Source organism: Channa argus, chromosome 19 (genome assembly GCF_033026475.1).
Source record: "Channa argus isolate prfri chromosome 19, Channa argus male v1.0, whole genome shotgun sequence".
NCBI lineage: Eukaryota > Metazoa > Chordata > Actinopteri > Anabantiformes > Channidae > Channa > Channa argus.
Genome location: NC_090215.1, coordinates 14,293,714 through 14,317,772, shown reverse-complemented (window position 1 = coordinate 14,317,772; position 24,059 = coordinate 14,293,714). Strand labels below are relative to the sequence as shown.

Genomic DNA, 24,059 nt, shown 5'->3' with positions numbered 1-24,059 from the left:
GTGAATATTTTCCTTTTCAATGAATTGGTCAGCTATTTTCTTAATTCATAAAGTAACCTTTGGCCTAGAAGACAGTGACGAATGTCACAGTATCCCAGAGCCCATGTGATCAGGCCTTTCTTCTCTGACCAACAGTCCAAACCCAAAAGTTTTCAATTTGATATAAAGTAGGTACAAGAATTCCATCAATAGTCATTCAACATTTTATGCAATATTTGACAATTTACTTCACAAATTATAATATTAACATGTATTATAATAATAATATAATTAATATTCAACAAATTTTATATTTATCAAAGCAGACGCAAATAGTATTTTGATTGACTGAATGAATCTCATAAGTAGTTAATCACTGAAGCAATTATCAAGTAAAAAAATCTTATGATGTACATTAAAAGTGCACTAACAGCATTATAAACAGTTGTAAAGTAATCGAAGTATTACTCAAGTACTGTACCTAGTTCACATTTGAAGTTATTTTTGTTACTTTAAGCTTCGGTTCAAGTACATTTTAAGGGGATGTTTTTTTTATGAGACTGATTTACCAGCAGTAGTAGACTTAGTTTACTTACTAGATTGATCTTATAAAATAAAGCATACAAGTATTATATAATGCAATCGTAATTAATATATCCATTAGTATAAAAATTTTCTGAAATTGAGTCAACATAGACTACAACATTACAAAACTCATATGTATTTGTTAATAAGAAAAAATATAAAATATAACTATAAGATTATAAAATTCCAATAGGAGCTATTCTGTATAACACATATTTTACTTTTTATAAGCCTTGAAATAAACATTACTTCTGTTACTTGAGGATCTGAATACTAAATTCACTTATGATAAAAATGTGTTATGACCAATTTTTAAGTGAAAATATGGTGTTTTGTAAAAATACAGTATTGGAACTAAAGAAACCACGTCAGGAATGAGTAACATACATTTGTATTTCAACATTAAACAACATAACAACATAATCCACTCCTTTTCCAAACATAATAGACATAAGAACATTAAAAAATTATGGCCCTCTTACATGCAGCAGAAGGACTAATTACAAGTCGCACTTGTCTCCACTTATACTCTAAGACACTGAATTGTTAATACCTCTCATGACCTCTTTCTGCACGCTACTTCCTGATCCAGCGAATCCACCATCACCATGGCAGCTGTGTCGTCACTGTTGTTATGGCGACGCCAGCACTGCTGCATTTGCCAATACTCATTCAGTCTCCATCCCCACAGACCCCCACCCTCCCTCTCCAGCTCTGTCTCTCTTGCCCTGGGTGTTCATAAAGCTTATCCCTATATGGCCCACAGTTTCAGAGAGCAGCTGTTAAGAGGCAGATGCTGTAGAAAGAACAGTCAGCGCTAACGTTGGCTGATCAAAGCCCACAGAGTGTCATAGTATAAACACCACTGTTCCCAACTACAGTCTAATGTGAGGGCTGCAAGAGAAAACATGCCTCCCGATCAGTTTTTCAGGAACTTGGCAATGAAAAAGCCGATAGTGTCTCCACTGGCTCTGCACGGGAGGGGAGCTGTCGTTTGTGTCTGGCTCCAGCTCAGCTCAGGACTGAATCTCTGGAGGAGGCGCAGCTGCTCAGGTGTCAGCCCGGCACCCTGCATGCCTTGTGCACCGATGTGAGGCTCCTGATGGTGAAACAGAGGAGCAAGATCGTGACTTATTGAGGTTTAGTTACACCTCCGGGTGTATTTGTGAATCTGTGGATGTGGCCAAAATTTGTTTACCTGAGGCTGAAGAGTGAGGCAAGGAAAGGCATCAAGGGCCCAGGCTACCTGCTCCTCGTTCTCTGCTAGAGTCACAGTGCAGGTGCTGTATACCAAAACCCCTCCCCTCTTCAGCAACCGCACAGCCTGCAGACATGGATTAATGAATCTAGTTTGCATAAAGACATTTTATTAAAGCAGCTATAATCTGCATTTTACCCACTATGTTAACACAGTACAAAAGAACTCACACATAGTCATGAACCTACAGAGAATTAAACATATCTGCAGTTGCCCTCTGATTTATAGTGCTTTATAGTATGTTTCAGGTCATTGTTTTAGGAATGGGATACATGATAAAAACTCATTCACTGCTTTAAAAAGCTGCTCTGTTGCTTTATAAAAGTGCCACATTATAAATTACTCGGATAAACCTCACAGTGCATTTTTTAACCCTAAAGATCATGTGCATTAGAAACCTTCCAATTATTCAACTGTTAAAATTCTGATAATAAAAAGAGTCCACGCTCAGGGTATATGATACTCAGAAAAAATGTATTATGCACCACATTTTATAGTAAACAGTGGTTTCCCAGGTTTTTTGTAGGAGCAGTGACAGAAATCGTCTGCATGCTGAATAACCTTGAAGAAATGCTGGTGGACATTGATGGAGCACATGTCACTGGGATAAATGATGTCCCCTGCATTGTGCTCTGATCTCCATCTAGTAATCCATCTGCTCACTCTACTAAGTGCAAAAGTCTACCCTAAAATATATATTTACATACAGTCGTGTTCATAAATATTGGAACAATCATCGTTTCTTTTGACCTTTGGTTTCTGAACACCACCACAGTAGAGTCAAAGGCATTCAGCTTTAATTCAAAGAGTTTGACAAAAATGTGGCAGTTTCATCCCTCAAGATAATTTCCCAGGCCTTTCCTGCAGCTCCCCTCAGCTGATACTTTTTGTGGGTCTTTCTGCCTTCAGTCTCATCTTCATCAAGTGAAAAGCTGCTCCACTGAGTTGATATTAGGTGACTGACTTGGCCAGTAAAGAATGTCCTGTTTCTTTTTCCTTGACAAACTGTTATGTAGCTTTCGCTATATGTTTTGGGTCATAATCGATCTGCAATATGAAGCTCTGACCTGTTAGTTTTGCAGCATATGGCTGAGAATCTTCTTCTAGAACTGGGCAGGCTGATCTGGCTTTTTTGTGTTGTGTTACCTGTGGGTGTATTTTGTTTTTTCAGCCTGATAATGACCTCCTTCACTTGCATAGACACTTCTTTGGACCCCATGATAAGGGATTCAGTAAACAGGTACTAAAGGTACCAAATGTAATTTCTAAATGGTTAATGCCACGCTTTTGTCCAACTCCTTAAATGAAAGTTACTTTGACTGTCCAATGCTGCTTTCTACTGGCCAAAGTGAGTTATTATAAATGTGAGGTGACGAACTCTCAAACTGGTGGAAGAAATAAAATGTGAAATGTGCTGTATCTGTGAGTCTTGACTTCACTTGCACCTTGACTGTACATTTGATTAAAAAAACAACAACTTCAACTTAGACAATCTTTAACAAAGGACAGACTCGGCACAGTCACTTTCCCAAATACATTTGTTGTTGTGTTCATTTGTTTTCCTTTAGATTTGTAGGTTGTGCCTGACATTTGATCAGCATTAGAGCCGAGTCTCTCTGTCCCAGCTTTGGACAGATGATATTAGCACCATTGTAAATATCATTTTAAAGTGGACTTTCTTCTTAAAATGTGGACAACATAGCAAATAACTGTACTATAACTGTCCAATGCTGCTGCCTACTGGCCAAAGCAAGTTATTATAAATGTAAAGTGACAATCTCCCAATGTGGTGGAAGAGATCAAACATGTGATATGTGCTTTATCTGTTAGTGATCAAACCTACTGCATGGAATAACTTGCGCTGCAGTGGCTGGTAGGAGCAGATCTCCTTGAGGCTCCAGTTGTTGGCCATGTTGGGTCTCTGTCCGAGGCCGCTACAGGGAGCATCCAACAGAACACGATCAAAGCTTTCAGGAGGGAAGGGAGGTCCTGGAATAAGTAAAGAAACAGTAGTGTTATCTCCTTCCATGAGACTCTTGGGATTTATCACAGATTGACAATCACAGGAAACTGTACCTTCATTTCCCTGTGCTGCATCACTGCTAACAGCCTGAGTGCTGTTAAAGCAAAAAGCTTTGATACTGCACAAATGTAACATCTTGGCATTTTGACGGATGCGATCAATCTTATTTTTGATCCTGTCCAGGGCCACAACCTCACCCTGTGTGAGACAGAAATTCATTAAGTATCCTCACTAAATCTAATAACACCTACACTGGGTAACCAAAAAAACAGAAACATCAATAGACTGTAATACTATAAAATAGAGTAGCCCTACTACAGTTGGACGCCAACGTTTGCAAAATTGAAGTTTTTTGATCAACAAAATAACACTGCACAGTCAGCTAATATGAATGTTCCTTTATCATCAGAAGTAACAGCAATGGTCAAGGAGTGCATACAAAGAAAGTTATATTTAAATAAGGCAAAATGAGATTAGTGCAAAAGTTTGGATCCCCATTGATAAACTAATTAAAAATTAAATAATTATTTTCTGATGAAAAACATATACTAGCTGAATGGATATATCAATGTAAATATTGTGTTTATTATTGATATTATTTTGCAATTTCAAAATAAGGGGATGTGATCTTTAGCACCCAACTGTACTTTGGGGTTTGCCACAGTTATGTTGTACTGTTTGAGCCATAATCTGAAATGCTCCTTTGGACCATACTGTTTACGGATAAACAGCAAAATTAGAAACACCGTGTAATAGAATGGTACCCTACTAACGCCACCACAAACTAAATGCCAGTAGAGTTGTAATAGTGGAGTTGAATTCATCTGTGTTAAAAAGTTCAAACTTGAATCCAAAACCCTTGAAAGCCTGGCAAACCACTTTGACAAGTATTCCAATAAAATCTTTTACTTATTTATATAAAAATTCAAATTAGAGTGGATTCATTCCAATTTCCACCGGGCTTCTCTCAATGAAGGAACTATATAGAAATACACAACCTTTCTGTAACTTACATTTCACAAAAACCTGTGTTGTTCCATGTTTTTCTTTACTAAGCATCATATCGCTATACTGTCGATGCACAGTCACTATGGCAAACATGACCTCATTACCTAGGTGTATAACATTACAGTACTATTAACATAATTTTTATTATGATTCACTTCTAATAATAATAAAAATAATAATAACAACTATGTGATTAATCATAATGTAAAACTGGTTTTAGTTTTTACAAAGACACTTTCATAGACACTGTGCCGAGTAGACCCTCATAAATCCAGAAACTGCCCGATTTAATTTGTTGCTAAGGCACCACAGCCCTCTAAATCACACTGTGTGCTCATTGTGTAGAATATATTCTCAGAACATACATTGTAAAATAATTTGGATTTAGAGGAAAACCTTGAAACGTGGAATTTTAATCATAATCCCTCTAGCAGCTAACGTCGGCTCATTAGCTCTAAAAGTCGTACCTGATCACCCATGAGTGCAGCGATATGGCACGTCTTCCCTCCAGGGGCGGCACACATATCCAGGATATGTTCTCCAGGACAAGGCCCGAGCACATGTCCCACAACCACAGAGGGAAGGTTCTGTAGAAGATAACATTTTTTAAATTTGAGAAGTCATGAAACATAATATTCCTTGATCGGTCCTAAGACACATGGGACAAAAGTACATAAGTCCAATATTTACTCAATTCGTCATTCTAATAGTAATAGGTAGGAAGATATATCTACATTTTCCTAATACACTTTCTAATAGAAGAAATACCTGTAGGAACAGCAGGTTGGGTAGAACACCATCAAATGAAGGACTCTGGTAAAGAGGCTCTACCATTCGGACACCAATGCCTCTAAAATGACAGAAAACTGTGACTCTATGACATTGTTCTTTTCAACTAGCTGCTTCGACCATCTACTTTCCCTGTCTGCTGGCTTTTACCATGCACATGTGCACTTGTAACAAGCAGATAAGAAACCCAGTAATGTGTATGCATGGCAAACAAAATGGCATTCACGGGAGGAAAAAATATAAGGAAATCCATTTTTGTTATACATTTACTACATTAGCCATCTTGTATTAAACTGAAAGACCACTTGACACAGTGCTGAATAATCAATTTAGACCAAGTCATACACTGTATTAATAAAATAAAGTCCCCTTACTTGGCAGGTTCATCTGTGCAGAAGAGGCTGAAACGATCCATCTCAGCAACTCCATTTCCCACAAACACTTTCATCCCCTGAAAGCTTGTGGCTCCTCTGGTGCACTTTCCTTCCAAGTCAGAGAAGACAGAAACTGCATCTCCAGCCTTCATGTCTAGGAAGAAAGAAAAACATCACAGGGACATTTAATTTTAGACAAACACACCTTAGAGTATATTCATTGATGTCTAGAACAAAGGGAACAAAAGGGGGCCACAGCAAAGTCAAAAACCATAAAGTCACCTCCCGTACCAGTTATTAAGATGAGTTTATTTATAATCAATAGGCTGCCAATTTTGTTAGACGTATAAATCAGCAAAGTTAAAGTTTCATTAACTAATAAACACTGATTTCCACGTCTAATCTCCAGGCTTCCACACATAAAACATCCCGGATAACTTTTAGGACATCTTACACTTGGGACTGGCAAGGATTCCCGGGGCAAAGACATGAGCACCTCTCAGCACAGCATTGCCACACTGAGCACCGACCACCACCTCGGAACTGAGCTGCTTCACGGGTCTAAGAACACAAGAGAAAATAAAAAAGTCTTACACGTTTAAATAATTCTCACTGGACAACCTCAATGTAGGCTGTATAGACATGCCTATGGATAATGACCCCTAACGGTTTGACCTTTACTGTTTTGTGTGGTGTATTGTTTTATACTAGAATGTGTAAGAGTGAGTCATCAACCTGTGTTTTGATGGACTGGTGGAGTACTCGTAAACACAAATCTTTCACAGTTATCTTCAGTGACATTTATTCTGTGTGTTCAAAGTGCTAATTCCAAGAAATGTCGCGTCCACTATTGTTCCATCATTCCTGGTATACCTCGGGCCATCGACAGGAAGGAGCAGCACATCTGGAATTTGAGGATGTGGAAGAATCTGAAGGGCGTCCTCCTCAGCTGACGAGCTGCCCATCTGCTGCTTTAACAAAAAAACAATATTTAAAATGATTACGGCACCTCACTGTGGCCACTGAAGGGCACCAACACACAAAAAAAAACCCTGCATATGTTCCCTCTTTTATTCTTTTAAAGGAAAAAGACTCACCTTTCTCAGCTCTTTTGCCAGCTTGTGTCTGATCTCCTCCAAGGAGGTGAGATGAGTGCTGGCCCGGACACATGTGTATGACGGAGGGTGTGAAAGACATGTGAGCAGCTTCTGGAAACGACCTTCTGCCTCTTGATGACCGACTGTAGCTAACACCTGAACACCACAAAAACACTGTGAGGAGCCTGATTCATTTCAATAGTTTAACGTTTAAATATAAAATGAATATGTTCAAACACAGATTTCACTACACATACAGCCTAATCTCATAATACAGACATACTGAAATAAAAATAGTACTTTTCCCAAATTAACACCTTCCAGATGATGGTTATAATATTCTTAAACATAGCAGCATTCAGGTTTTAAGACACCATTTAGGCATAGAGACTTAAAATTACAGATCATATAATTCAACAGTTAAACAACAATCTTAAATTTGAAAAACAATCAAAGTTAGTAATAATAGCAACAGTTTTTATCATTCTGCAGACCAGAGAAATGCTTACAAGAAACACATAAATCCTTACCTCCTTGTTTAAGAAGACCCTCCTTAGATATTCATTGACATCTGGCTTCAGAGAAATTTTTGGAAAGATAGACATTCCCTTTGCTCTCCACAAGACCTTTATTAATCTGTACAAGGAGAAATAAAAAACCACGAACAGAAAAGCTAATAAATCATGACTGGCAAAAAGAAAAAACATAACAATCACAATGATTAGAAGAAGAATTAGAAAAAGAAGATTCAAATTTATTTCACACTTTTCCAATGCAGTGAACAATATTTTGCCTATAAGGGACGTTTAAATAAAGGTAAAGAGCTAGCTTGTTTTGTTTTGGGTTTTATTGTATCCTTCTAATATCGGCAAATGTGATCTATTTGCAGTAATCTTACGTAGAACGTATTTTGTGTGTAAACAGGTCATACCTGTAATCACTCGCATCACTATAACATCATGTCCTTCTAAACCTATTATCTCAAATTCATAATTTTATTAGCGGACTGTTGCATTTTGTTCTATTCTTGAGGGTAGCTATATAGTCAGTTTTAATCTCTATGAATACTCACGTTCTGTCCACGCACGGATCTGAAAGTTGTTTCAACAAGGCCGGTGCCACTACTTCCGCATGCGTCACTACAGCTTGGTCACATGACACTAGTAGAACAATATGAGGATCACATTTGCTGTCATTGATAAAAAATGCACGTTTTTGATTAAACAAATTCTTGGGACCTGGGAAACTACCTAAACGAAAGAGGTTATACGTTAAACATATAAGTTGGAAGTATAAATGTTATTAGAACAATCCACAAACGTACTGTACTTTAGGAACAACTTCTTTACAGCTGTAGCTGCTCTACTCTCCACCAACTGCCTGGACTTGAACATTGTTCTTTTGCATATACCTTAATCACGCACCTTATCTCCTGAAAACATCTTGAACACTGTTTATCTTCTATAAGCATATAGTATTCACATACGAGAATTTAGGTTTCTGCTTATTTTATATTTATTTCAAATGTCTGCTATATTTAGTTGCCAAAACATTTTTGCTGTACCCTACAATGTCAATAGGGATGGACTTTGCCAAACACTAAATATCTAAATTAAAATATACTGTTCTCTTCTATTTTTATTTTAATATAGTTTCCGGGAAGACGGAAAACAAGCATATGTGCAGCAAACGTGATCCTGCAGTAGCAGAGTGCAGATGCAGAGCACGACAAAAACTATTTTGGTTTTTCACGTTTTACATGTAACAACATGTTTTGTGTTTTTGTTATCAGTATTTGTATGACATGTAATGTAAAACAGAAATAGTGCTGTATCACGTACCCAGCATGATATGATGTTAATATTGTTTTTGTCAACACATTTTTTAATATGAGTACCATATAAGATCTTCACGGCTTTCTTCTTTTGGTTGTAAATTATTGTAATATTTATAATTGCATTACCTCCTGTAAAGGGTTTGTAGTCTGATTTCTTATTATCTGCATACCCATTGCAGATGGTTAACCATAAAGTGATGCGGAATAGCATCTAAATAACAGACATTTTGTGAATGGATTGTCATTGTAAGTATGTAAATGTAGTTTATCATTAAATAAACCAAATACAATATTTAGTACATGAGGATATGATGATTTTTACAAAAATAAATTCATTATTCTCTTTTTATTTCATGAGGACTTAACTTGTATACAACTCAACCTACTTTTAAGACGTGTGTAGACACGTTTTTGTAGACATTTTTGAAGGTAGATTAGATGGACAAAAGCAACTTCAGGCCACCCATTTTACGATCGTGTTGTGGGGTCCCCTGGAGATAGACGTACCACCCGTGACGTCATCGCGCAACCGGAACAAATTGGAGTAGTCGGGGTTGCTTTTCTTGCCTGACTACTGGAAGCAGATAACGGTCAGCAGAAGCGGAGCAGAGTCAACACACAGCTGCTCTGAAAACACACTCCGTCGGTACAATTTTACAAAGGTCTCAATGACAAGTTTAACACTCCATAGCAAGCGGTGAATTTTGTGTGTCCTCACACCGTTTTTACTCTCGCGTTATTTAGTAATTTAGGTGTTACTGGGGCGCATGGAGTCGGCGTTAAAAAGGTCGGCGAGGTGTTTTGCGGACAGGCGATCATCCAGCAAATGTTAGCTAGCCGCTGCCAGGAACAAACGGTAACGCCGTGGACTTAAGAGCGCAGAAGTTCGGTTCTGCTCGCTACTCTTGTTACGGACAAGCAACGGCATCAACCTGAACCATGGGCCTCATATTCACCAAACTGTGGAGCTTCTTCTGTAACCAAGGTGGGTAACGGGGAAAATGCTGCGGTTCGCTAAGCCTTCCCCTGAGTACTCAACCGGGAATAATGTGGAGTGTTAACCCAGTAGCTTAAAGTGAGCAGCAAGATCCCTCATATCAGATGGGCGCTTAACGCTACATACCTCTGTGCCCTACTGTGTGAACGGTCTTTGTGTGACCAGCACGCCAAGAAAACCTTTAAAGCGGACTGGTGTCCCGATGCTATCGCCCACCCAGTAAATCTGTTTATCTGTTTGTAAAGCAGCACAATTACCTCAAGTCTCTAACAAGTTGTCAATCGGCTTTATCTTGCGTTGCAGGACACGCTACATTACGCAACTTTCTGGAAAGTTTGTTTAGTACAAATATACTGTGTTTTTTTGTCTGAGCAGGCTGTTTTTATTTGCAAACGACAGTAATCCAGTTGTGGTTCACTTTAACAGCCTTGAAGACTTTGCCCTTTGTTTACACCGAGAAAGTAAAATCCATAGGAACAGTAGTAGCACAAATTGTTGGCCGGAGAATAGGGATGATTAATTATAGCTCTGCTGCTATCATTTTTTATCAGCCATTGGTGCTGTTAATGGAATGGGACAAACAAGGGAGAAAGAAATACTTTCACAGTTTTCACAAAGTCCACGGGGATGCATTTGTTTTGCTTATTATTCAGCCAACAGTCCAAAACCCAAATGTATTAAGTTAAGTGAGATGTGTGACAAAGAAAAACGGCATAATATCACATTAGAGCAACTGAAACCAGGCATTATTTGACTTTTTTTGCTCTGAAAATGACAAATGTTTAATTTATTATATTAAGTTAATTGTGATTCTTTGAATAGGACGTGTCTACCAATCAGCTAATTGTCAATTATTTGCATGTACTTGTTTTTGTGTGTGTGTGTTTGATGTAAATCTGATGATGTGTTTGAAACCAAGATAGATTCAATATTTATTGTGTTTTGGACTATTGATAGCATTAGCTGATTTTGTCTACCTCCCTAGTGATTGCAAATGTATATGTATCTCATTAACTTATTCATGCACTGACTCTGACTTGCAAATGTAATAAATTAAACTCCAAAGTCCAACAAAGAAGTAAGATAATATCAACATGTCACCCTAACCCTCCCCAGATATTCTAATGTGATCTGTTAAAGACATGTAAAACGTAGTTAGTTTTTTTTCAAGCTGTGGAGTACATATTAAAGATTTCTTGTCTATATTAATCTATCTTTCTCCCAATTGCTTCAGCCTGATTCCAAGACAACTTTGGTGTATCGATTTCTTAAGCCAACTTTCCCCAGACTGAAAGTGCTACTTGCATAAGTATGAAATGTTTCGAACTAACAAGCAAGAAGTCCAGTTGACATGAGTCAGCTTTCAGATACACTTGGCATAAATGTTGTTTTCAGTTGTACGCTATAAAGCAATTTGACACAGCATGGTCTTCTTATTCAGCCACACATTCTACTTTTCACAAATCTTTAAGACTAAGAGTACGTTTCTAAGGATAACTAATTTTCTTGTATTAACATTGGGGTTGTAGTTAGTGATTATGTTGTATTGGGGTTCCTGGTTGGATTACAGTGTGTTGGGTTGTGCTCTGAGGATCATCACAGGGTAGCTCCCCTTAAAGTAATCATACTGCAGGCCCTCTGACCAGACTTCCTCCTTGTTGGCCAGAGGCCTCGGACAACCGGAAAAGTCAAACCACTAAAGTGGGATCTTTTTTAGCATGTACATGTCAGCTCAGATTCTTCATTTAGTTTGCTGCGCTGGCTGTTTTAAAGTTGTCAAAGCCCTCAGCAGTTGCAAACCGGCTTTATGAATAGTTACTTTAGCTCCAGCTACACTGAAAAAAATGAGGTCAAGAATATTTTGAGAAACGAAGTCTTTATGATCTTCAATGAGGAGCAGTGAATGAATGACGTGTACATGAAACCAGATACAGTAAATTTCATGGCATATTTCATGCCACATATTGTTTTACAGTTACTAAAAGTGTTCAATTACACTTTCTGGTATTCTCTTGAGGTTTGAGTTTTTCTCTGTAGATCATGGAAATCACACTTATAATGTACCTTTTGTTTTGCTTTTTTGCAGAGCACAAGGTGATAATTGTTGGTTTAGACAATGCAGGGAAAACCACTATACTCTACCAATTGTAAGTAGTCGAACTTTCAGATTTACTGAATGTATTCTTCACCTAAACTTGCAATTACTATTCTTTCCTGTTTTATTAAGTCTGATGAACGAGGTGGTCCATACATCTCCCACCATCGGAAGCAACGTGGAAGAAATAGTGGTTAAAAACACTCACTTCCTGATGTGGGATATAGGAGGACAGGAGTCTCTTAGGTCCTCCTGGAACACCTACTACTCAAACACAGAGGTGAGGTGTACAAGCTTTACATCTCCCCAATAGCTGAGAGGACTTTTGTCCGCAGCCATATTCTCTCTGAGCATGGCAGCTGGTGTGTTTGTTCAGAGCACAGGCGGCAACTGAGGCCGCCCTGGTCAGAGGTCACGATTTCACAAAGAGGCCTGTCTGAACAGCAGAGCCAGGGTCAGCCCTCCTCAGTGTTTGGAGAAAGAAGAGGGAAAGGGTGAGCAGGAGGCAGAGGCAGATGTATGGGATAACTTGACACAGAAACCATGCACATGACATAGGATATTTAGCCTGAGTCCATCCAATATTTGACCAGTGATGCCACACAATACCTCCTAAGCAAATGCAGGGTCAGATCCATTCATAAACAACCTGTTTCTGCAACTCTTGTTTCTGTACCCAACTCTGACAACAAGCCGCTATGTTAAAGCAAGAGTTTGAATGTATTCTGTAACTCTTTTAATAACTGATCATCGGTTTCTGGATTTTATTTTTTATTTTTTTCAAGAAAAAATTCAAAGCTTTTCAATATTGCATTTCTGTGTCTGATTTTGATTAAAATGCCAGGTTGGATATTGAGATTGACGTTTTTATTCTACTTTCTAAAACTGCAACTATTAGTCAATTGTCAGAAATTTGAAACTGCAAACATTTGATAGTCGGTTAATAATTTCAGTCGTTTGCAGGCAAACGTCTCCAATGTATTTTGACATTAGTTTCTCGCAAGACAATGTTGGTTGTTTTTCTTTGTGATATACAGTTTAATAGTAAATTGAATGTCTTGGTTATTAATTGCCAAATCTGTTAAAATTGAAGTGATCTCTCGTGGTTGATTTCTGTAAATAAAATAAATACCAAGAACACTTTCAGTGAGCTTACATCCTCACTTATTTGAGTGAGATTAAATGCACTTAACTAACCTGGCTACAGTTGTCTTCCTAGTGTAAAGTGATTTCTTGAATTGTCATGCAAATAAGCTGGTTTCCATAATTGGGGTAGGGGAATATTGAAACCCGATATATTGTTTGTCTTTTTCTGCAGAACAACCAGTTGCCTAACCAGGCTTCTGAGTTGCTTTTACGAATGTGCATAACAGAAAAAAATGCAGAGAAAGGAAGTAGTTGAGGGGATTGTTTGGATGAAAGAGGTCATTACGTGGAGGATTGACAGAAAGTGCCCTTTTGAAGTTTCCATCCCAGTGGAACAGTTTAGACAGTTTGCACTACAATGAGATGCTATGTGTTGTCTCCACATCTCGCTCCCAGAACCATATCCTGCTCTAACACACACAGCAAAAAAGGGGGGGAAAAGCCAGGAAGCAGTGTCCACTCTAACTATCCAGTTAAAATCTTCCAAGGAGAAATCACATCACTGTTTGGCTGCATAACTGCATTTCTGGGTGTAACCCAAACACTTAGTGAATTTACATTCACCTGACTTATCTGTTCGTGTAAGCTTCCCTCTTTAATCTTTTTAATCATTTATGGTAATATCAAGTATATAAAAATACACAGAAATAAAGCTTCTTTACATTAAACAATTTTAGAATATATGACCACACGTCTATTACAGTAAATTATAGCAATTACTGATGGCCTCACGGTCACTATAGTAACCGTGATGTGGGTCACATTCATGTTGGACAACACGTGTTGACTTAGTTCTCATAATGCTGCTCGTTTGGTCTTTTTCGTCGTTGCCTTGGTTATAAATAGTGTCTCTCGCATCTCTTGAAAATCAATGTTCCTTTGGTCTTTTGTCATTCAGTGTCTCTCATTCAGAAAGGCTATTAGCATAGCAGTCATCAGAAGGCATTGTGAAGCTCATGGCTCGAAAATACCCACCCGCTGTGTTGCATTTCATTGCTGTAAATGTCATTTGAAAAGAGGTCACTAAGTGTGAAATTTTTTTTTTTTTTTTTTAATGTCTCCTACTCGGCAGTTCATCATCCTGGTAGTGGACAGCACAGACAGAGAGAGGCTGGCCATCTCTAAAGAGGAGCTTTACAGGATGTTGGCTCATGAGGTAAAACTCTTAACACTTCTCAGTGTAGCCATAAGGTCACTGGCTACAAAGAACTGACTCTGTTTGCAAAATGGACATTGATTTTCCGCCAAGGTTGGCTCTTTCCACCTGCCTACATTGTTTAGAGTAAGTGGGCAAACAGTGGCAGAGAGCTGGGCTATAGTTTCATTGTCCTTTGTCATCTCCCTCAGGACCTGCGTAAAGCAGCTGTGTTGATATTTGCCAATAAGCAGGATATGAAGGACTGCATGTCTGCAGCAGAGATCTCCAAATACCTCACCCTGAGTTCCATCAAAGACCACCCCTGGCACATACAGTCCTGCTGTGCACTTACTGGAGAGGGGTAAGACATGGATTGATAATTTACAAGAAAATGTGTGCACTTTTTCGGCAGAAATATAATTGATCAACAACGAAGACATTCATGAAATTCTGTCAAGATCCCAAAGCATCCAGCTGCCAAACACACTTGGAGTCATTATGAGTGTGTTGGTGTTTTTAACTCATCTTCTGTATCGTGCACGTTATACTGAATACCATGTTTGTCCTGCAAAATAAGCACAATGAGTAGTAATAAAAGTAAAACGAAAACACAACTTATTGACTTCAAAGATGAAGATACTAAGTTACAGTGCAGTGTGTGACAGCGGTTAAACAAGTTGTGTATGCAAAATTGCATACACAGATGTGTTAACAGAAAGTTAAAGCAGACATACAAAGGGTCTTAATTTAATGCAGGATAAGCATATGTTTCCTGGTATTCTCTTATTCAGCTGTAGACCTTCTGAAACTATGCTCCTAAAGGGGCGGGATGTTACCAAGTCGTCAGTTGTTTTTTTTTTTGCTTGGGAAGCAGTTTGTGTCACATCAAAAGCACATACGTGTCTCAGGTTTTATAATTTTCACCAGAGATAATGGTTTGTACTAGTCAGACCAAACTGTGGGAGACGGAGCCATCAGTGCTGTAGCTCATGTGCTCTGAAATGCCTCAGTCTGTTCAGTCCAATCCTGGATTTACATCCAGACTTTAGTTTGGGAACATTCATGTTTGATGCCATGTAATAAGATGATGATTGTGTGATTTACATCATACAAATACAGATCAAGGGCTTATACTTTACCAAAATGTAATCTCAACACAAATGTTAAAAAAATTTATACTTTCCTATATTATATTGTAAAATGATTTGTGCTTTTTCAGCACCACTGAACTTCTAATGCAGTTATTGTATATTTCTGAGGGCAAAGCTGGGTTGTAATGCCTCAGCTCTGCCCCTGAAAGGCTGCTGTGACTTCTACAAACCACCAGATGTCAGTTTTCAGCAGAAGTTTTACATAATAAAAGGCAAGAGATTCCAAATGTTTCAGAAGCTTTAGGGAAATGCATCAGTAGTATACAGTGGCCTTAACCATAAACATCCCACCCAATAAAATGCCACATATTAAGGACAGTAAGACAGCAAAATAACTCATTCAAAGTTGTAGGAAGTATTTCTGATCAGAGTACCAGCAGGTCTGAAATTATTCTGAAAAGCAATAAATATGAAATCATTTAAGTAACATGGTCTTACTAAATATTTATGGTTTCTGTAACCAATTCTAGGCCATCTGGAGATCATTGCAATGGTGATGGAAGAAGCTGTTTAATCCATAGAACATATTGAAAAAAATACATTTAACTTACTCTGAATCTAACATCTTATTCTTCTTGTTTTTTTAGTTTATGCCAAGGTCTCGAGTGGATGACATCCAGAGCTGGACTCAGATAGCCTCTCCTTTAGCCATCTGTGACCTGACTATCTGCACGGTGGCACAACAGCTCATCCTTAAAGGTTTCTTTTACTTTTTTTTTTGTAATAGACAAAATTGGACTTTGACCTCTGGCGATTGTGCTGGACTGGAGAATTGACATTTCTGCAGCGTAATTGTTACATGGAACTGATGCTTCTCCCCTGGTCACTAGAAACTTGGCCAGAACAGATTGACACACTTGGATATGAGAGAAAAAGTCTCTTCTACCCTTCAGCAGGACTTGTGCTCAGAGGATGTCGAATTGTAAGGCAGTGCTGCACTGCATACTCACCGTGTACACTACAAACATATCACATTACATTACACCATATCATATCAAGAGTATGAACATTGCATGCAGAAGAGTTTTTTTGTGTTCAGGCTAGATTTAACAGGACAAAGGGATTTTGAGTGGTATTGATGGTGATGGTGGCACATAGTTCTCCACAGAGCTTGGACATTTGACACAATATTTGTTCTCAGAATTAAGTTTTTGTTTTTATTCTCAGTTCCACTATTGTAACTGTTACATTTAATTTCAGCTTCATAAGCTACACTTATTTTTTCCTCACACTAAAACCTATTGGTGCCATGTTGAAACTTGAAACTATGAAATGTCCCCATTTTTTAAAAATAACAGCGCCTGTAATTTTTGATTTACTCAAATGTTTTTATGTAACCTCCTTTTTAAACAAGTGGAAGTGAGATACACCATATAATTTTGCAAAATATTGAATTGCTTAAGCATAATTTCAAATGCAAGTACCAAGCTTGGTTTTAATAGCAGTATTTTAAAGTTTTAATACTTATAACATTTCAATGATACATTATGATTTTCAATTTTATTCTGTATTTTTGCTTTAAGATTTTGTGGCTCATCTGCCGTATGGACCTGTTTTGTAATTAACATGATGAATGGTGCTTTGCAAGGGTGGGTGTGTGTTGAGACTGACCCAAAATGACAGTTTCAGCCACATATTTTGTACTTTTAAACAACCGGTTATGTCAGCTCCCATTAAATGGGCTCCATGCATTAGGGGAAACTCTTGGACTTGTGGGTTCAGTAGCATTAAGATGATCTCAAGTCCATTATTTTGGCCCATCATGGTTAATATACTTGATTCTCAGTCTTAACTAGGCTGTTGAGTGTCTGAAGGAAAGTATGCTACAGCCTGTCCGTGGTTTTCCCCATCTTTGACCCTGGTTTAAGAATTCTGTGAACAGGTCAATGCACATGTCACTTTGAAAGTTTGTATACCTCTTTCCACAGTGGCCAAAAAGAGGATGTTTCATTTAGTGAAAACTCATCCATCTCAGTGTGAGTACCTGGGATTCAGTTGTGGGACAGATTTACATATACAGGCAAAAGACCTAACTGTGCAGCACCCCCTTATTTTTGTAACACCTTACATGACCTCACAAAGGAAGGGAACTAATCATATACTGTGTTGGTGGCGTCTAGTCCAGGTCATGTACTGTATTTCAATTTTGTTTCCCTAATTAAACTTTAGATTTGAACTTTAAGCCTAAGAGTTATTTTGACATTGTTGGGAGACATAATTGTTTATTTTAAAAGAACCAGGCCTGTCTGATTCAAACAGTTTATTTGCATCTTTGATCTCAAAGCAATTAAAGAAAAACTCCTACCCACTTAAAAATGAACATAAGCTTCTCAATTGCTGGAGAATAATTAACATGTTGGCCATTTTACTTTATGATTTAGTCTAAATTCTACTAAACATTAACTTTAATGAAGCCTGTGTGCAAAGGTCAAGGAAAAAAAAATAATTCACTGGCAAGACAAGTGTTTAGGAGACAATTTGGGGGGGGGGGGGGGAATCTAGACATAACTGAACTGAACAAAACTGAACAAGGTAAATGATAAAAGCTGATATGTATTCTAAGCTAACTGCAGAGCCCATAGTAGCCCTGATCATGCCTTCCCATTTTAACAAATAGACAAGCATTAGCATTAATAATACAGTTAAAAATGCAGGAAACTGCTAAAAACTGTCCACAGTTATGTCACTGTCACACATAAAAAGCGACACACATAAGTGGCACCAATGAATAAACATTAGCTTTCAGCTGATCAGTCTTAAGAGGATTTTCATGGCTCCACCTCAGCTCTATCCCAGGTTGGAATATTATGAAGTTTAATCTGTCAGTTTTCATTGACGCTGGTGATATCTGGGTTCCTATTTTTGACATCAGCTACGAGAAACCCAACACATCTTCAGTCTTTCATTCTTGGCCACTCCTCTATAACAAGACCTTCTCAAATGTCCGTGAGGTGGTCTTTTTGGAAACGTGGCAAATGAGGCCTAGGTTTAAACGTGTGCTGTTTGGGCTTTGAGCTTTCAGTCACAGTAGAAATTAAACAATCTTCCCTTGGAATTAAGAAGTCTTTTTGAATCTTGAAGAAGCTTAAAGTGACCCAGGTTTCACAGCACAGAGTTCACTGCCAGAAGAACAGGAGGCTTCAAACATGCATTAGTCTAGATGATGAACATGGCCATGGATGATGAAGCAACATCTCAAAAAAAACGTTAGGATGTGGTGAAGAATGGGAAGAGGAAAAGCCTAAGTGCCGTCTTTGGCCCAGGTGTCTTTCAGGAAAACTCACACACACAAAGCTCTTGGGCACCTGATATAGGGGAAAAAAACACAAACATGTAAATGGCAAGTTGTTCTGAAGTAACTTGGAAAGAAAAAAAAGCAGCATCTAGCCACTTAAACACTGTACATGTGAATCGGTCTGACCTGTCCTCACAGAAGCCATCCATTTCCTCCTCATCATCACCCAGCTCCATGTTCAGCTCATTATCGAGACAATCGCGGCCATAGCCACTTAGGACACTACAGATGTTAAAAGATTTAATGTTATTAGATTCTTTACAAAAGCCAACATTTGACTAATATTTTTCATTGCTTGGACAATATTAGTATGACAGCTACGTGTAACTATGTTTTAAGAGGTAAAGACTGCAGTGGCCAAATCTGGCAGTTACTGACCTGACAGAGCGACATGTGAAGAAAACAATCCTCTTGAGCTTCTTGTTGTAAAAGAAGTAGTTGAAGGACCAGAGGCTCCCCTCTTCACCAAACGGGTCAGAGTCCAGATCAGGGTTGTAGCTGTGACAAACATATGTAAAGACATCCAAAATTTAAAGGCTTCGCTGGGCATCAAACGATCTTTAGCAGCACCTCGGCTATAAAATACTCAAATGCTTGTGTTTGTGAACACACTACCTGTAAATGTCACAGCTCTGCAGGTTGATCTCCTCGTCGATAGCGTTCCACAGCTCAGGCCCCAGAGAGTTGAACTCCTCTCCTACAGCTGAGAACAAGCTGGTGTTGACTGCATTAGCCACCTGCAGAGAAACCACAACAAATTTTTATTCTTGCTATATTTTGTTTCTACTTTGATCTGACTAGGAAAAGTAGTGCTTCACAAGTCAGGCTATACTGACCCAATTGACGCTCGGCTCTCTGCTGAACTCGTGGGCCCGTGCTGCACTGAAGTCATAGTCCGGCCGGAAGGACTCATTAAGCGTGGTGATGAGGTAGAATAAAGTCTTCCTGCAGCATTTGTCACTCAGAGGGTTCTCCCCATCCTCACTGCTCTTCCCCAACCTGAAGAGAAAAATAGAGGGACATTTCACAAACATCCTGAAAATACCATCATGTCCAACTTTCTTCTAATATGAAGATTTACTCCGCTCGTTAACTGTTCCATTAGCTGACTGCAGTACTCACTGGGAAGGGCTGGTGGCACTGGTGGACTGAGGGGGAGAAAGAGCCTCGAGGACATGCGGCTCCCCCTCCTGGCAGAACTGCTTAAACATGTGTTTATCATCTCCTGCCATCTTACAGGAGTAGCTCTCAATCCTGCAGGGTAGAAATATTTAACATCCTGAGTAAAAAACTGTCATAATGGGAGAAGATTAGTGTGACTGGTCCGTAGGCTTAGACACACTTATTACGTTGTAGAGACAGATGAATAGATACATAGATGAGACCAACCAACTCATCTTTCTAATCTGTTCAAACTTGTCATTTCAAGTTTGAAAAAAGCAAAGTGGGTTACTCACATTTAGCAAACCTGATACATCAAGTGTTTATAATTTCTGATAAAAAAATAAAAATAGAAAAAGCTTGATTAATCAAAATTGTTGAAATTCAGAAATAAGCACTTTGAGCAGCTGGACTGTTTAGGAATCGACATTACAAGCATTAAATGCAAAAAGAATTGGGTGCAAAGGCATACGTCCCTTTATTTTAAGATGTCAGAGTTAAAGAGATTTTGTTTTCTATCGACACAATTGCATCCCATCAAAATAGCATATAAGGGAATACAAGCCCCAAACCTCACATTATTGTAATGCACAGTCAGCTAGTACAAATGGACTTTTATAATTAGAATATAAAAATAGTCAATAATGACAAAATGTTATAATGAAAAGCACATTGGTGCAAACATTTGCTTCTCCCTTGATAAATTAACTTTATTACTGATGAACGAACATGCTGATGGAAAATTAATTTACCCGTTAATATATATACACAAAATTAGGGGGGACGCAAACTTCTTCACCAAGTTATAAAAATATAGCCCCTGTCTTTCCACCTGAAACTTTATCTGCACAGACATGACTACAACAAGTCAGGGCTGCATGCTCTTTCATGCTTCTGGGTCAGACAGCTCTGTATACACATGTGCTGCACTGCCTTGTGTGCAGTTGTTTATACTGCTTCCGCCCACACAGAGGTTATGCAAGAGCAAAGGTTGTGCAACTTTAGACGTGACTGACTACTGAGACCCTCTCTAGACCTGCCAGACTAATTATAGAGACACTGGTAAGCGAAGGATAGCACAGGGAAAATAACGACCCTGGCTTTCAACGCACAACACAGCTGACAAAACACTGAGGGTGACCGGTGACAGGGCAGAACACTACAATATGAATTTTAAAACTTAAAAGCAAGCAAACAAGCTGTGTTAACATATGCACCATACAATCAAATGTGCCCCTTTATTTGGTTTTCTATATTCTGTGAAGCACTGTGCAACATTCTCTAGGTACATGTAAAATAAAGCAGTTTGCAGCAGGTTGTGTCTTAAACTGTTACTGCAGCAAATACCATCAACCTGTTGGAAGACCAGTGGGTACATTTTTAGTTTATGTCTGCAGCTTGATAGTCTGCCTCACTAATCCACTAAGCTGCCCAAAGACCAGCAGCTCCTGCAGCACTCAGCCATCATATAGTATTACAGTATGTGTTTATGTGGATGTACATAAAACATCAGTCTCTACAAAGTGTTGTGAGAGGATCCCACCATGTGCGTCATTCTTGGTCACAACACTACAAAACCTCACTTTCACCACCCACACTCAAACTGGGCTGCATAACTCCACAACCCACTGCCCTTTATGCAATCACACTGTCACTGTAACTACTGCAGGCTTCACATTGCCTAAAATATGGACTGTTTTTTCTGTCCTATTGCACACTTTGTGGGATCAGAAACCTTAACTGCTCATTCGTCATTAACTTTTACTACAAGCTCTGGTAAGAAGTCTTATCTTGATATTGCATAGTATGCACACTTATGTGCTCTACTAGCCGCATTTATAAGCCTGGTGTCTGAACAAGCAACACCCTTCGCGCTGTAAAGTCATATTTCATAGCAGACAAGAGTTTCTCTGTAAGGGAAACCTCAGCAAAGTCAGACACCCATAATAAATGCTTCCCACTCTAGTGGGCTCTTGCATCAAGGTTATGTTGATGTTCCTGTTGAACTTGTACAAGAAAACACCACAAGAGCATGCAGGACTGAGCATGCAGGACTGAGTTTACTAATGTTGCAGTACCATTGCATATGTAAAGTTGCAAAATAAGTGTTAATGTCATCTCTTCGTTTTCTTATGCATTTTGTTTTGTTGAGCACCTACCTACCAAGATGCTCCAGACAACCTGCCCTATATAGGAGCATTAATAAAGTTGCACCGTAATACAAGCTAAGGATATGACCCCTCACCTGCCAAGCATACGAGACTCCCCCGTTTCAACACAAAGCTGAGAGCTGAGGGCCTCAAAGCTGGAGTTCTCCAACAGTTTCATTGCTAAAGGACAAAAGACAAAATCCACATGAATAAACGTGATGGGCAGGTCTCAATTAATCGATTAGCAGAGAAAACAACCAGCAGATCAACTATTTATCAAAATAATTACTTGCAGACATACAGAGGTAAGAAGTTATTTCAACCAACAAACCAGCCAAGTATTTTAATAGTGTTTTTTTTTTAATTGGCAATTATTTCAAACGTAATGTTTTTTGTTATACGTACAACTTTCACATTAACTGCAGCCCATTTAGTTGTAACAAAACACTAAGTCAATAAAGACGTTATTTTTATCTTAAAGAAAACAAGTTGTCAGTACAAACAATTATTACGGTGGGGCTACAGCGCCCTGCGAGGGACATATTTAGGCAAAATTGAAATTTCCTTCTGTAAACCACTGCCCCTCCCCCACTCCGAACTTAAAAAAATGTTCTTCCTGGTGTTAGAATATGAATATTGCTCCGCAATTAACTTACCGAGTACTGTTTTCAGCTTAGCAACACTGCGACAGGCTGAAAAAACGACCAGTTGTCTGTAGAGACTCTTGGTTTTAACCTCTTTACTTTGCGACGGACAAGATTAACGATCCCCGCTTTGTGGCTGAGCAGCTAACGTCGGCTAACGGTTAGCCTGCTGCCTATTAACGCTCCCGTATGCACTTCACAGCTCAGGTCTTAATTACTACTCAAGCTTGGCCTTCTTACAAAAGCACTCGGTCGAGAATACCTTATCCTGAGGCCTTTTAAATTTATAGAAAAGCTGCTCTTCCCGATTAAATGAGATGAGATTACGTCCAAAGACTGTTTTCGTCCGTCGGAGTCTGTCTGCAGCGGCATCCCTTTCGACCTGATTTCACAAAGCGATTTATATTTGCAAGATCAAGTCGCCTTTTGTTAAGCGACTAGATGAAAAAAGTAAACGCTAGTGAGCTATTCACCCTAATGTACCACAACTGGTCAATAGTGCTATAAATCCTCATACATACATCTATTGTCGTGAAAACAACAAAACCCACTGCACAAACTAAACGCAGACGCTCTTGTTTTATATATGCTTGTAATGGACAACGCCCATTTTGATCCAAAGGTATCTTGTGATTGGCTAGTTGACCTGTCTGTGTACATTATTACTGATATGATTGGTCAAATTGAGCAAGTCCTGTCCCCAGGCTTAGGGGCTTGCCTCGACTCGTCACCCAGACATAACTGAACAAAACACGAACGTTGTATTTGTTTTTTTCTGCATTTTACATATTTATGTTCACTATTCATTGGTCAACGGTCAGGTAAAACCTTTAAAATTAATGTTAAAAAAGTATTAATTAATATTAAAATACAAGGTTTTAATTTAAACATTTATTTGCATGCATCTATCTGTTGTTCAATACATAAAATGCTTATGAAACGTTTGGGCATTGTATAATACTTTTAGATTTTATTTGTGTGTTTTAACTAACGCAGTTATTTTTGCCGTGTGCTTTGTTCAATCTATTTCTCTGTTAAACACCCTCCATTCCACGAAAATGTAAGAAACATACTGATGTCCTTAAAGAATTAGCTCAGCATCAGGCATGCAGCAACAGCATAATGACGACATAAAACACACAAAAGACAAATGAGAGCTGCAATATAACCCATAATATAACAAATACAGTAACTTTATTATCTAACTGGATACTGTAAAATAAAAATATATATTATTTTGTTGATGGCCCAGTGGCCTAATGGATAAGGCATCAGCCTCCGGAGCTGGGGATTGTGGGTTCAAGTCCCACCTGGGTCGTAATAACCAAATGC

General features: G+C 38.6%; 3 protein-coding genes and 1 non-coding gene across 7 annotated transcripts; 2 read left to right on the top strand and 2 right to left on the bottom strand.

Moving 5' to 3' along the window:
• Positions 1 to 191: 191 nt before the first annotated feature.
• On the bottom strand, positions 192 to 8,316 carry nsun6 (NOP2/Sun RNA methyltransferase 6). 2 transcript variants are annotated; one of them, XM_067485804.1, is made up of 12 exons: positions 8,186 to 8,316; positions 7,644 to 7,749; positions 7,114 to 7,269; positions 6,890 to 6,987; positions 6,471 to 6,577; positions 6,017 to 6,170; positions 5,622 to 5,703; positions 5,321 to 5,440; positions 3,899 to 4,043; positions 3,666 to 3,811; positions 1,763 to 1,888; positions 192 to 1,663 (listed from the first exon to the last, which is right to left on the bottom strand). In XM_067485804.1, the coding sequence occupies exons 2-12, from the start codon at positions 7,716 to 7,718 to the stop codon at positions 1,484 to 1,486; spliced, it is 1,389 nt and encodes a 462-aa protein (XP_067341905.1). In that variant the 5' UTR covers positions 7,719 to 7,749; positions 8,186 to 8,316; the 3' UTR covers positions 192 to 1,483. The 2 variants fall into 2 exon arrangements, with proteins under 2 accessions (XP_067341905.1, XP_067341906.1); XM_067485805.1 differs by having other exon boundaries at positions 6,890 to 6,984.
• A 1,170-nt stretch (positions 8,317 to 9,486) lies between these two features.
• Positions 9,487 to 17,974, top strand: arl8 (ADP-ribosylation factor-like 8). Of its 3 annotated transcripts, none has more exons than XR_010911709.1 (7): positions 9,487 to 9,935; positions 12,034 to 12,094; positions 12,175 to 12,322; positions 14,261 to 14,344; positions 14,536 to 14,687; positions 16,065 to 16,176; positions 16,308 to 17,974. XR_010911709.1 is itself a non-coding variant. In XM_067485812.1 (7 exons), the coding sequence occupies exons 4-7, from the start codon at positions 12,179 to 12,181 to the stop codon at positions 16,111 to 16,113; spliced, it is 429 nt and encodes a 142-aa protein (XP_067341913.1). In that variant the 5' UTR covers positions 9,488 to 9,935; positions 11,182 to 11,256; positions 12,034 to 12,094; positions 12,175 to 12,178; the 3' UTR covers positions 16,114 to 17,974. The 3 variants fall into 3 exon arrangements, 2 of the variants coding, with proteins under 2 accessions (XP_067341913.1, XP_067341912.1); XM_067485812.1 differs by adding an exon at positions 11,182 to 11,256 and having other exon boundaries at positions 9,488 to 9,935; positions 16,065 to 17,974; XM_067485811.1 differs by having other exon boundaries at positions 9,502 to 9,612; positions 9,695 to 9,935; positions 16,065 to 17,974.
• Positions 17,723 to 23,299, bottom strand: maf1b (MAF1 homolog, negative regulator of RNA polymerase III b). Its single transcript, XM_067485808.1, has 8 exons — positions 22,740 to 23,299; positions 22,179 to 22,263; positions 19,895 to 20,026; positions 19,609 to 19,771; positions 19,388 to 19,509; positions 19,151 to 19,270; positions 18,899 to 18,994; positions 17,723 to 18,782 (listed from the first exon to the last, which is right to left on the bottom strand). Exons 2-8 carry the CDS (start codon positions 22,259 to 22,261, stop codon positions 18,758 to 18,760), a joined length of 741 nt encoding a protein of 246 aa, XP_067341909.1. The 5' UTR covers positions 22,262 to 22,263; positions 22,740 to 23,299; the 3' UTR covers positions 17,723 to 18,757.
• A 673-nt stretch (positions 23,300 to 23,972) lies between these two features.
• trnar-ccg (transfer RNA arginine (anticodon CCG)) lies at positions 23,973 to 24,045 on the top strand. Its single transcript has one exon. It is a non-coding gene; the product is annotated as a tRNA-Arg (tRNA).
• Positions 24,046 to 24,059: the final 14 nt, after the last annotated feature.